We start from the raw sequence: 14603 nt of genomic DNA, 5'->3' as shown, positions 1-14603 counted from the left end.
TATAATTAGTATAGTAATTTTGAAGTAAATTAGTGATCTTTCTTTCTTCTTTTCTCAATTTGATATTTCTAAAAAAATTTCATTTTATAGTTTGTAGTACATTGTCAATTGCTCATATAACAAAAAAACGCCATAATGACATATTTCATGGCATTTTACTTTTAAATTTCATTTCTTTTTTTTTTTTGAAAATTAAACTGAAGTGCTTAGTTTTTTTAGGCAGTGACATGTTTTATCCTTTTTTAAAACTAATTTTCAGAAAGATAAATAATGATCCTTTAATTTGAAAAGAGTATCAATATTAATAGCACTTGAAAAGTTAAAAATATACTTGCAGTCATATGTGCGCACTTTTGCACGCGCACCTGTCTGCATAACTAATTTGTTAAATGATTTATTATCTTAACAATCGGTAAAACGAAGACCAAATAAATGCACGCATTCCTCATGACAATTGCTTTTTAGCTTTAAATTATATAAACTTTTGTATTTCTTCCTCTTTTTTTATTATTATTACTATTGTTATTATTATTTTATATTATTTTATTATTATTATTGTTATTATTATTATTGTTTATTATTATCGCTGTTACTAAAATGAACTTGACTTGAAGCAATAATAATTTTACTTTCTCATTTTGTTATTAATTAATTTAAAATGCTGATAGCGGCAATGATAACATCAATTTTTTATTTGCCTTCTTTTGCCTTTAGTTTTAATCAACTATAATCAAACAAACTTAATATACGGTAAAATCTAATTCCGGAATCATTGGACATTTTCAAACATTTGCAAAACTTATAGATTGTATTTTACTCTTAGCACATTTCAGGTAAATATTTTATTTATGCTTATTTCAATTATCTTTTTTTTTATCGTAAATTTCAACAAATATTCCATGATGATAGACGATTTAATTAGGAAACGCAAATGCTAAATTTACGAACTGTCCTATTTTGAGTTTTATTTTCCAAGCGATATCGTTAAGGAATAATTTCACAGATTTATTTTGTTTTTATTATTTTACAATAATTTAAAATTAAAACTACTATGAATATTAGGCGTTCTGCGATAATTCAATGTTTTATAAAAATGAGAAATGCTTGCTTGTAGTGCTTTACGACAATTACGAATCATTCATTTTCATTGCTTAACAGTGATAAGCAATGCTTGTTTTCATTGTCTTATCAGATTTAAAATTTTATAACAACAGCAATCAAATATTCGACCTTGGTTTATTTAACTTTGAGTTAATTTATTCAAATATTTTAGTTCCATTATCTGAATCACAGATATATATATATGAAGTTCACAGATATGTATGAAATTCACATACCTCTTTATATCTTAAAATAGAGTAAATAAGCTTTGATTTAAATTTAAGGAATGGTTTAATAAATTTGATATTGCTAAATTTTGAGATTAAAATTGCACATTTGCTGTTTTCCAAAAAGAAATATTTAATTATGTTTAATTGTTGCAAAAATTTAGTATTTGAAAGTTTTTATCATACTTGCATTTTCATTTAAAAATGAAAGAGAAAGAAGAAGAAGAAGAAGGGAATGGCACAATATGAATATTCAAATTTTCTTTCTAGCATCATAATCGATGACCTAGTGGCCAGATGAAAACCTTTGGTGACGATTGCGCCATCGTTCTCATCCTCATTTTCCCTATCTTTATTTGTCTCTTCTACCGGAAAAAAGCAGAAGAGCGCAGTTGCTGTTAGAGAGAGATATGACATTTGATTTCATTCATTCCAGTAGAACACCACCGTGTTGCGTGATACTGATTTGGGGGATAGGGACAGGTATGCTTACAGGTGCAGTAAGCTTGCGCAACGTTGACCCCAATGATGCTACCACGAGAATCTTCCGATTGTTTTTTTTTAAACAAAACTTAGGGCGTGGTTTATGTATGTTCGCCTCAAAATTAGTATAAAAGTCCATTTTGAGCAAGAAATTCTTATCCAAGTTGAAAATGGTAGAGTCGACAAATGATCAAAGTAATCATATGCGATCTCGCAATAAAGGTAGGTGGAACGTGTAACTACGTGTAACTTTAACGTAACTTTAATTATTCGATTATTATTCAAGTATTACTCATATTCGTCGAAGAAATCAGGTAAGTAAAATATCAGTACAACTTCAATATTAACATGTTCGATTATTTGAATTATTCAAGTTTCACTATTCAAATTCTGCACCCCGTAAAAGGTATTAGATAAGTGAAATATCCCTTCAACGTTAACGTATATTGAAAATTTGAAGTTCTACTCACACTCTTCCCAGCTGCATTGTTATTCTGAGATATCACTCTGCTTTAAAATGAATTTGAATTTCAAAGCTGTTGAAAATTGTACCAATTTACGAAATTGCAAATTTTACACTTTTTCAATGAACTGCTCAACTTCAGTAACAATAATTAAAATAATAATAGTAAACAGCAATCATAAATAATATACATTTAAGTCTATATGAAATGAAATAGATGAAAAAAAATATAAAAACGAATAATAAAAATGTACTGATTGTACTGCAAAACATGAAAATATTAATTTCGATTTTTTTGTTTGATTCCTATAACCATCAATCAGTCAATCGATCAATCCATCAATCAATCAATGGATATTTCAAATTATGGTAGATCTGAGCAGTATTATCATTATTGATACTTGTGTATATTCAAGTAGTTGGTTGAGTACAATAATAAATTTTATTGTGAAAAACTTTTTGAAGTGATACTGTAAATGTCTACAAATGACATTTGATATGTTTTTCGGCAACAAATACCGAAAAGCTTTGTTGTACCGAAAATTTGGATAATTTTACAATGTCAGTTGTAAATGTTATTGTGGTTGTAAGATTTCTTGTGAGATAATTATCATTCGTAATATTTTCGCATGGAAAATAGTAATAATATTTCAAAATTTGGCAAAATTTAAAATATACTTCAATCTTATATTAATTTCTAATAACGCTTTATAAAATAAGCTATTAATAAAAATATAAAATCATTAATTATATATGTATATATATTAGTAAAATAGGTAAATTAGTAAAATTGGTAAAATATAATCATCCTACTTGGAATAGAATTTAAATCACTTCTTATAAGCACTTAGATTTTAAAATATATCAAGTAAAACTTAACAAAAGTAACTTAACAAAAGTAACAAGTTCGTCTACTTTTTTATCTTCTTATTTAACTATCTATTTTAATTGATCTAAAGTAATTTGGATGTTTCTCTTCAATTTGAATGTTAATTAATTGCAGTATTATTTTTCATTAGTAGAACAATAAATAGTTACTCTATAATTTCTTATTACTTTTTAAAAATAGTAATTAAAATCAGCATAAATCATTTTTGTTGCAAAAAACAGTAAAAATGATAACAATTGAAAGGCCATTGAATTCACTTACTCATATCTACACTCTAAATAATACAATAATTCAGTTCATCAAAAATTATTTTAGATCAAAAAGCGAAAACGTTGAATTTTCTTTATTTAATTCTAATTTTCTCCCAGTTATAATATGATTATTTACATTTATTTTTTTTGTGTCTTTTTCATGAGTAATCAAAAATGATTATTCCATTAGCAAAATAATTTTATCATTTTTTAAAAAATTATTACCTCTTAGTATATTTCTTCGTTTGTATAAATTCAAACGTACTAAGAAGATGAATTGGTAGTTGGATAAGGGTTAAGGTCAAATGATTGCATCATTTGCACATGGGTTCAGGTCATTAGAAAGGGAAAATCATTGGTTGCGCTAAGCTTTCTATAAATCTTTTCAGCATTTATATTCCAAAAAGTGATACGGTATACTATCGCTTTTTGAAAATTAATAAAGCAAAAATGTATGGTAAATTTGTTTATCATTTCATTTTGTTTTTTAAATATTTTTTTTCCTTAGTTTATTGTTTTATCTAAATTTATAATATTTAAAAAAAACTCTGAAAATCAATTTGATTTTCATTTAATTAATTGAGAATTGAAAGATGGACCAACAAAATTTTTGTTTTTATTTCTTTTGATAGAAAAACTATTCGATAACAAAATTAGAAGGAAGTGGTGAAAGGTATAAGAATTAAAAAACTTAAAATTAAATAATTTGTTGATCCACTAAATTTTATAGCACTATATGCTTCTGAAAAAGTAACTTAAAATACATTAGTATTATTTATGCTATCAAAAGTAATCAAAGTAGCAACTTTAAATTAAAGTGTATTAAAATATTTTAATACAAAGTTGAAAGCAAGAAATGATAAATAAACTGTGAATAAATAAATATTAATTTTAGCGATACCATATCTGCCACGTTATATGAAACCAGGTCAACCTTGTGTCGTATGTGGTGATGATGCTACCGGTTTGCACTACAGGTATCATTTTTATCACTGATTAATCATTTAGATAAATAATTTATAAAATCATTCAATCATTTCAAAAGTTTTTGTACGCTATTTTAATTTTAAAAATAGCAATGAGAAAAAAAAATGAGAAAATTTTAGAAATTTTAATAGGCTAAAAAATACTAATAAAAGCAAATCTGAATTAATCGTATTTAAGAGCGATAACATGCGAAGGTTGCAAAGGTTTCTTTCGACGAACCGTTCAGGTAAGTAATAAAATGTTTTTGCAAAAATTTTGTTAAAATATTAAATTGTTCAAAAAATATATCAATTGTGCGATATTGAACAAATAATTTGAGAAAATAAATGATAAATAGTTGAATATATTTCATTTTGAATATATTATTTGGTAAGTAATTTGTTGCACAGTTAAAATTTGTTGTTATCATTAATTAATCAGTGATTATTTTATCATTAATTCATCAAAAGTTTAGCATTATCTTCAAAATAATAAAAAGAAAGTCAAGAATAAATACTAACCTGTTACTTTTATATTTGTGGTACAAATTTTTTTCTAAATTTGTAGAAATTTCTAAATTTCAGATAATTTTTAAAAGTGAAATTTTGACGCATCAACTAATTTACGTGTATTTCAGCGTAATAAAGTGTAATAAGACGTAATAATGTCACATTTTTGCAGCAAAATATTGTGTACAAATGTAAAGGCATTGAACAATGTGAAATCAGCAAGTCTTCACGAAATATTTGTCAATTTTGTCGATTTCAAAAATGCATGGACAATGGAATGATGAAATCTTGTCCGTATTGATTGAATTAAGTGAAATTTAAAAAAATGAAAACTTTTTATTCAAACTTTTGAATTGATTTTAAATTAGACTAACTAAATTGAATTCACCTAAATTATGCTGAAATGATATCATTGCCATTCTTTGCATTATTCTTTTTAAAATTAATTTTATCGTCTTCACAACGTTTCCTTTGACTGATTTCAAAATTTAGAAATGTTTCGATATATTATTTATTTGAATCTTTTAGGTATTTTATAATTCAACAAATTTTTCATTCTTGACTATTTTTTTCAGTGGTATTAAATGAAACGGAACGGATAGCAAAACGGAAAATGATAAGTGATAACCGTGAACGACGGAAGATGGAACAACTAAGAGCAGTGTTAAGAACTAATTCATTAGCTGATAAACAGGACGAGTTTCAAACTCGAATTAATCAAGTGACTGCAAATTACTGCAAAATTCTAGATAGCTCATTAGAGGTTAGAGGTTGAAGTTCAGTTTTATCTTAGTAATTTCAAATAGTTGTTGTTTTAAAATTTGATCCTTCAATGAATATTGAAAGAGTTAATCCTTGAATTACTTGTTGAATTAAAATATTTTTAGTTAAAAGTAAGAAAAAATTTATTTGTAGTGAAGTCTTAAAAATTTAATTTCTTTTAAATTTTATAACTTATAGAATTAGATATTTCTTACGTGGCAGCTTTACGTTAATCTTTATATATAATTAATATTGAAATACATATGTTCGCTTTTTTTTTTTACGAATTTATACGATTTCAATTGAAATATTGAGAAATGGTTTTGACTTAATCTTTATATCATTTAATTACTATTTTAATTGCTTCAATTAGCATAATATATCAGTGTGTATATATACTTGTCATTAGAACTAATTATTTCTTTAATAAAGCAAGTAATTACTACTGTTATTTGTTATCAAAATGTCCAGTTTATCATCTTTTCTTATCATCTTATCTAAAATTTAACAATTATTGTAAATCTTTCGATTTAGAGAGAAAATCTGATACGATGTACTTTTTTACAATTTGACTAATATTTTTTTCTAGTATAAATTCAAATCGGACATAAAATCGGAACGATTGTTAGAATTGACCGAATTAGTTACTCAACAAATACGACAATTTGCTGAGACAATCGAAATCTACGATAGTGTTTGTTAATTGATTTACTAACTTATTTTAATATATAAAAAATCGTAACTCTTTCCTTTTCCTCTAAATTTACTATTAAGCAGTAAATTGATTAATTCAAAAATCAATCTACTAATTAGCAATGATTGCTTATAGTTTTGCATTTTTAGTTGAATCATTCGGCACAAGAGGAAATAATTGAAAAAAGTTGGCTGGTAGTAAAAGTTTTGCAAATTATCCATGAATTCAATCCTACAGAACGTTGTCTAATGTTAGCCAACAATACAACTTATATAGCAGCTAGAGGCGATTATTCCGAATTGGATTATACGACGAAAATTTTTGAAAATTTAATAAATTTGGCTGCAAGTTTTCATTGCATGCAATTGGATAATCGACAATTAGCCTTATTGTCAGCTTTGCTCATTTACAATCCGAAAAATGTAAAAGAATGCGTAAGTTAATTTAACTACTTTTTTTATCATGATAACAGTTATTGTCAACTACTTTTTATCATGATAACAGTTATTGTTATCATCCCATTACTATCAGCAAATAAAATTAGCACTTAAATTGATATAAATTAGTAAAATTTTGTTTTTGATCAGTCTTTGTGTGTTGGAGTAAAATGATACCGAATTGTAATTAAATTATGAATATAAATTCATCTCTTCTTCTCCTGTTAATTCAAATTATAAGCAATACTTTTCTGTTAATTTTTCTTTTTTGAAACTTTTATAAAAAAAATATATATTTTTTTTCTTCGACAGTGAAAAATTTGTTAGAATATTTGAAATTTGACTAACTCAATTGCCAATTTTAAATTATAAATAATTTAAGTAAGTAATTTTAGGAGGAAAAAATTGACAAAGTACACATGGAATTATGGAAATGTTTGCAAAGCATTAGTGAAATGCACGACGACGATTCAATCGATCTGCATTACTGGCCAAATCTTCTTGTTCGCATATCACAACTACTTGTCACCGTTACCAATATGCGACGGTTTTTTCGAGATCAAAATAATATTAATTCAATAGCAAACATTCTTCTCTTTAAATTTTCATGAATACCAATTTTAAAGTAGTCGAAATAGTACTTTATGATAGGTAAGGTAAACATCACAAGTAAGTGAGTTAGTCTGAATATGAACCTATTGACAGTTACACTTAGAATTGAGCTGAAAATCTGACGTATAAGGTTTCAACTCCACACAAATTCAGTTCAATCTATGGATGGTCGAATTTTGGCAGAACTTTCGTAAATTATTACGATTTAAACGAGAATAAGTTTAGCTGAAATGTGAAAAGTTGACGGTTTGATGAAAACTTTAACGTGAGAGTGCAGTGAACTGCTGAACTTAAGTAGAATGGTTTGCGTGAGAATGTGAAGTAGCAGAGTTTGAGAAAGGATAACGCTGAAATATGGATCGTTGCGCTTGACGTGAGTGTAAACTATTGGAGAGTTTGAACACGGATAGGATTGAAAAGTGGACACTTGTGCTTGGGTAAAGTGTATGACGTGAATTGAAACATTAAGTAGTCGTACGTGGATATAGCATTTAACATAAAATGAAAATTATTAGGGCATCCTTAAGTAAAAACTAGAGTAAACATATTCTCAAGTAATCAGTATTTGAATGAGATGATATTCCGACAATCGTGATGTTGAATTAGTAATATTTTAGTAGGAAAAATTACACGTAGAAACGTGAATTGATAATATGTTAAGTAAAAAAAAAATTAATTAGAAAGAAAGGTATAATAAATATTGAAGAAAGGTAAGTTTATATATACAGGTAAGAAGTTATACGATTTTTTTTTTTTTTTTTATAAATACTGAAATATTATAAACATTTTTAAAAACAAATCATCAATAAAAGTAATTTGACAATTACTTAATTTTTCAAGAATTTCAGATATATTTTTTTGAATATTTTTGTAAAAAAAAATTTGTTTAGGAAATTCAAATGTATCGATTCAAAACCTTCTAAATGTTATCGTTTAGTTTAAAAAGACAATCTAATATTTAAAATAATTAAATTCAACTTTGATATTTGATAGATAACAATTATTGCATCACTTACATTTACAATTGTGCAATTTATTTTGTTTTTACAGATACAATCGAAATAATTCCTCCAACAATCAATTTGCATCGCAACAACGAATTACTTTTTTGTGCTAATTTTTTTGCGAAAATGCTATTTTCTTTTTTAATTTTAAAAAACTAAAAAGAATTTCAGATATTTTTTCTTTTTTTTGAATATTTTTATAAAACAAAAAAAATGTAAAGTTGAAATTTCTTTTACACTCTTTTTGCCCAAAAACAAAAAATTTTTACTGTTGTCAAAAATTTGAAAAAAACCAAGATATCTCAAAAAATAATCAATAAACTCAAAAATAATCAATGCTCATATTTTCTATTTTCATCGGAATCAATTTAAATCGCAACAATGAATTACTCTTTCGTGCTAATTTTTTTGCAAAAATGCTATTTTCTTTTTTAATTCTAAAAAACTAAAAAGAATTATAGTTATTTTTTTGAATATTTATGTAAAAAAAATTTTTGTTTAGGAAATTCAAATTTATCGAATTAAAATTTTCTAAATGTTATCATTTAGTTTATACATATATTTCGGAATACTTTTTAGATATTTTAGCATATTTCAAAAAATTTGCAAAACACAATATTTTATCCATTTTCGGCCAATACATAATCAATTTTAAAACATTTATGATAAAATTTTAAACCATTTTTTGATAAAGTTTTTGATAAAATTTCGAGATAAAACTTTTTTCTCAATTTGCTCTGTTGTTTACACGCAACATTTGATTGGCTTAACCGGATGAAAAATTTGTTCAAACCGTTTCCGGCTAACGGCATATCGTGTTGTCATTGCTAAAAATGTAAATAATTTTCGATTTGAATTTAGCAATTGTCAATTTCATCTCAAAGAAATTGTTATATTGAGACATAATGTATTAACAGCAAATACATTAAGAATAATATTTATCAAAGTTTGCATAAATGATACTTCTTCAATCGGCAAATTTCCATTTTCTAAGGATTTCATTTAAGCAATTAAAATTAACAGAGCAGTAGCTTATTGTTTTAGCAATTCAATAACAAAAACGTCAAATTTACGTCACAATGCAAAGTTCAACATTTATACTAATTAATTACTGATTATATATCAGTGACAATTGGACTACTTTTAATTCCTTTGATGCGAAACCTTTTTGTCTTATCACTTCGTGCTATTTCATAACAACAGTTATCATAGAAACCGGTTCGCAGACTGGTTGATAACTTTTGAGGTGATAAGGGCATATCACTGTGATATGCTTGAATGGTTGATTCAGTAAAAAAGATTTCAACCGATTTACTACAATTTGCATTTTCGTCTGCATCTATCAAACTGTAAACTATCTGAAATGATAGATGATAGTTAATTAACTGATATGCAAGCAAATTTGATATTATAGTAATATGATAAGACAGTATAAAAATAGCAAAAGTTAATTGTATTTAGCACAAAATGTTACTGAAAGGAATATGAAAGTTTGATAGTAAAATATTAAAATGGAAGAATTTGAATCAATGTTAAATTGAAATTATAAAGAAACTTTGTGCAATTTAAATTTTTTGCAATTTGGTTACATTCCATTAATGAAATTAATCAATTCATTGATTATTAACAATTCAATAATCAAAAATTGTAATGCAATTAAATTTCAATTCTAGTGTTTGTATACTTGGATTTAATATTCACTGTAACTCTTATTTTAATACTGAATACAATCATGCTAATGTTTGTATTTGGTTCATCGTTAAAACGATGTGAAAATGAGCTAAAAATGTAGGATAAATGAGAAATATTTTGTAGATGACAGAAAAGAATGTTACAAATAAGTAGCACTTCATGATTGAAATAATTAAGAAATGATTAAAAGTATTTGAATTGCAATAGAAAAAAAATCCTACCTCACTAGGCTTTCTCTTCTCCTCATCTATTGACTAGGCAATACCCATCCCTCATATTGAAAGACTACTCATTTCTTTTTAAATAGCCCAGCATCTAGTGCTAGGCTAGATGAATTGTGCACAAACATTACATATCCCAGATAAATTTAATTATTTTAGAAATCTCATATTTAGGCTAGTTTTAGGATTATATATATATATATTATCGTTACTCTTTCAGAACATTATTTACGGTGGAGACAAATAGTCCGATTTCGTCAAGTATAAAAAATTTTAATGATTTTATGATTCAATCAGTTACATAATTTTATCCATGAATTAGTTCTCCCATAATAATTGTAAAGCGCACTTATGTTGAAGTATTTTTTTTCGAACACTTTTTATTAAGTAAATTCGTAACTCAACAAGAACATTTATGAATAAATAAATTTAAATGTAGAAAATAACTGAAATGGTTGAATTTGAAAGTATTTATTATTAGAAGAATGAAATAATAGATCTGAAGATCAGCATCAAATATCATTTAAAAAAAAAAAAAGAAAAATTAAGGTAAAAGCTGATTAATTTAGCACACACAGAAATACACACTAGATTAGTTAGTTTTTGATGTAAAAAATACCCTTCCTTGCATATTTATGGGTGACAATAAATGAAGCAAAGGCATTAAAAAGTGAAATGGTAGTCAATGAAAAGTTGGTGTAATAGTAAATGAGAAGTCGGACTAATACTCAATGAGAAGTTGAAGTAATAATAGGTGAAAATTAGAGTGACAGTAATCAAAAATTCCTTTTATCAGTCTATCAAAATTTAACATTGATGCCTTCATTTCTAAATTAGTGATTCAAAAAAAAAAAAAAAAAAATGAAAATCGTTAAATTAAGGTTACTGTATTTTTGTAGTAATAAATGTTCAAGGTAATCTAATCTGGAGCGATCATTAATTTGTCACTAGCATAAAATGATCACCAAATTATCACCAGCATAGAATTACAGATAACTTATCACTAGATAATCTATCATCTATTAGATTAATCGATATCTAAAATGGAATTAACGAGATCACCATAATGTACAGTAGATTTTTTAATTGTTGAAATTATTATAAAAAATATATAATGATAAAAATCATAAATGCGAAAATACATAAATTTCAAATTATTGAGAGAAGAATGCATACTTATATTTACTAATTACTCAATTTTTTACGGATTCTGCATGATTTTCTCCTCAACTAGCAAAGGAATCTCAACATATAATAATAATACACAAAATATATACTGAGAGAAATAATAAAATATTTATCACGCTTTATAACAAAAGACAGGTGAGAAAAGATTAATGAATTTGAAAAAATAAGACAAAAATATGGAGAAAGTGTGAAAAAGATTGGAAATGCTGAATATGAATTTAAAATTTTTCATAGACATCGTTCGATTTATCATTTAATCAATCCTGAAGTGCATCTGAATTCGTAATGTATTGCTGGTAATGAGAAATATTTGAATTCCTTTTTCCATTCAACTCGAGAAATTTAGAAAATAGAGCAAAAGGTTTCCATTGTCAAAGTATAAAAGACACCATTTTTTCATCTCCAATCATTATAATTAGTTCGGTTATTCTTTTTTTTTTTCATTTTTTAAAAAAAGTTCTTAGAAACTATATTTATCAGTGAACCCATATTTCTCGACCAAACTTTAAAAGTTATTGTTATCAAATAATGTAGTACTTAGGAGTGAAACTTTAGGAAATATAAATTATAACACAATTGATTTGATATGGCAAAATTGTTGGTATATATTGCTTTCATCATTTATTGTGTTGGCCAAGCCAACCAAGCAGGAGCACCTAGAACGTGAAAATTTGCGTGAAGCATGTTCTGAAAATTTGACAAGTATTTAGAGATCAAGTTTAAATTAAACTTTGTAAGATTTCAAACTCTTGAATAATGAAAAAAGACGAGTAGTATTTTCAAATCATTTTTACAACATGATTTGTTGATTTATTTTTTTATTCAAGTATCACATAAAATTAGAAAAGAAATGAGTGATCATTTTAGATGACATTACCCTTCATTCCGGAAAATGTTACTGTGACATGAACGATTTCTACCGGATAAGCGATAATTTAAACATTGAGAGCACTAAAAATTATTAATTTTTCAATTAAAAATAAACTAAAAATATAAACTAAAAAAAAACAGAAAATTAAACTAAAAATTATTTTTTTCTTTTACATTAATTTGCTCGAGAAAAATATTTTTCAAAACTATTTTGAAGTTTTCGCTTTGTTGTAAATTGAATAAAGCATGAATTTGTTAATAATATTTGTTAATTTTTTTTTTTTTGTTCCGGAAGCTATTTCGATTTTTTTAAAATTAAAAACCAATTTTTCAAATATTAAAAATAGTAAAATATTAAAAAATTAAAAATATTAAAGTATTTAAAATATTAAAAACTAATTTAAAAAAAGAAAGAATTTCTTTTGTTTTTTCTTAATTAAAATACAATGATACAATAGCATGTACTAATAGACAGCGGTGGAAATAATCATTTTTAATAAATATTAAAATTTGCTTAAAATTTTGACATAAAGTTAATCATCTGGCAGTAAAATAAAATTTCATCTGATAAAATTTGAATACCTTTTCTTGCTTAAAATTGCACATCATTAGATCAATTTTTGTGATATTTTTTAACTTTTACCAACGATAAATATTAAAATTCTGATTATTAAAGTTTAAATTAAGAGTTTAAAGTTAATCAATTTTTTTGTGTCAATATTATCTAGCAAATTTTTGTAAAGTACTGTTACAGTCAACAGTTATTCAATATCTGATTATCAATATGATATCACATTATAGTGATAATGTAAGCTTAGTATGACATTGACTAGCAGAAATTACATTGAAAATATAAAAATAACACTGAAAGTGCTCTTGCATATCATGTCAAGCCAACAAGGACAAAAAAATTAAACTTTTGTTTTGTAAAGTTATTTCCAATATTCATTTAAAGTTTGAAAATTCATTTTGCACCTCAAATCACTTTACATTAACACTTAACCAAATCTATTATAAAAGATTAATTTGAATTACATTAAAAGAATAAAAAATATTCGAAATTTCCGAACAATAAATCAATGTTCCGATTTACTATCCAATTTCAAATACTTCATATGACTAAACAAAATACAAAATGGTACCCTAATCTAATCTATATCGTAAGGATGAAAACTTGTTGAATTAAAAAAGTATAACTTTTACAAATTCATGGAAAAAAGAATCGTGTTAGTTTCAATCAAAGATTTTCTCTTAATTCTTACAAAAACAAAACAAGGGAAAAAAAAAGTTTCCACTTCATTGTCAAGTTTTTTTACAATTAAAAAAAAGTAATAATCAATTATTATCAATGGTCAAAAAGTAATGTTTGTGCGTTCTACCAACTTTGTTCTTCCTTTTTCCATTCAACTCGAGAAATTTAGAAAATAAAGCAAAAGAAATTTCACTGTCAAAGTATAAAAGACGCCATTTTTTCATCTCCAATCATTATAATTAGTTCGGTTATTCAAATTTTTTTCAACTTTCAAGAAAGTGCTCTTAGTTAAATCCTGTTAATTTCTATCGAAACTTGTGCGCCGATCTTTCTCGACAAAGCCTCGAATGTTATTATTCTTAAATGCTTTAACATTTAGGAGTAAAACTTTAAGAAATCTTTTTAGGCTAAAATCTGACCACAAAATTACATCTATTTGCTTCAAAAGTTAATAAATGTACAATTGCTCATTGTTAAGTTATTAATTTTGCTATTCCCAAAAAGTCAAAGCTATCAACTCTCACGATTTAACAGAAATTTTCCTAAGCTCAATTCAGAAAGAAAAAAAACAATAGATTTACTTCCATAATTCAGATTGTAAAAGATTTGAAAGAAAAAAATAACTATCGAATAGTTAAATCTTATTAATTCCGATCAAAACACAAACAATGATGAATTGTTGTCGCTGGTCAAATTGGCGCTTTTTGTCGTTTTTGTCATTCTATTCACTTTGTTCATTCTTCTTCCATATAACTCGAGAAATTTGAAAAATAGAGCAAACGAATTCCATTGTCGAATACAAAAAGCGCCGTTTTTTCATCTTTAACCGTTACAATAATTCATTCCCTTTTTATTTTCAATTTTTAAGAAAATGTTTTTAGCTGCTATATTTATCGGTGAAGATTTCGAAACTTACTACTCTTAAATAATGAATTACGAGTAAAACTTCAGGAATTATAAATTATAATAGGACTTGTCTGAT

The 14603-nt window shown here is 25.4% G+C and overlaps 1 protein-coding gene across 1 annotated transcript; it reads left to right on the top strand.

Annotated features, from left to right (window-relative positions):
• Positions 1-1981: 1981 nt before the first annotated feature.
• Bm9841 (Nuclear hormone receptor-like 1, putative) lies at positions 1982-7393 on the top strand (the record flags this gene model as incomplete). The annotated part of the gene is made up of 8 exons (XM_043080840.1): positions 1982-2033; positions 4310-4391; positions 4579-4627; positions 5062-5179; positions 5465-5652; positions 6241-6345; positions 6495-6779; positions 7178-7393. The coding sequence occupies 8 exons, from the start codon at positions 1982-1984 to the stop codon at positions 7391-7393; spliced, it is 1095 nt and encodes a 364-aa protein (XP_042936774.1).
• Positions 7394-14603: the final 7210 nt, after the last annotated feature.

The sequence above is a fragment of the Brugia malayi genome, assembly GCF_000002995.4.
Source record: "Brugia malayi strain FR3 genome assembly, contig: Bm_v4_Chr3_scaffold_001, whole genome shotgun sequence".
Taxonomy (NCBI): Eukaryota; Metazoa; Nematoda; class Chromadorea; order Rhabditida; family Onchocercidae; genus Brugia; species Brugia malayi.
This window is presented reverse-complemented; position numbering and strand designations above follow the sequence as displayed.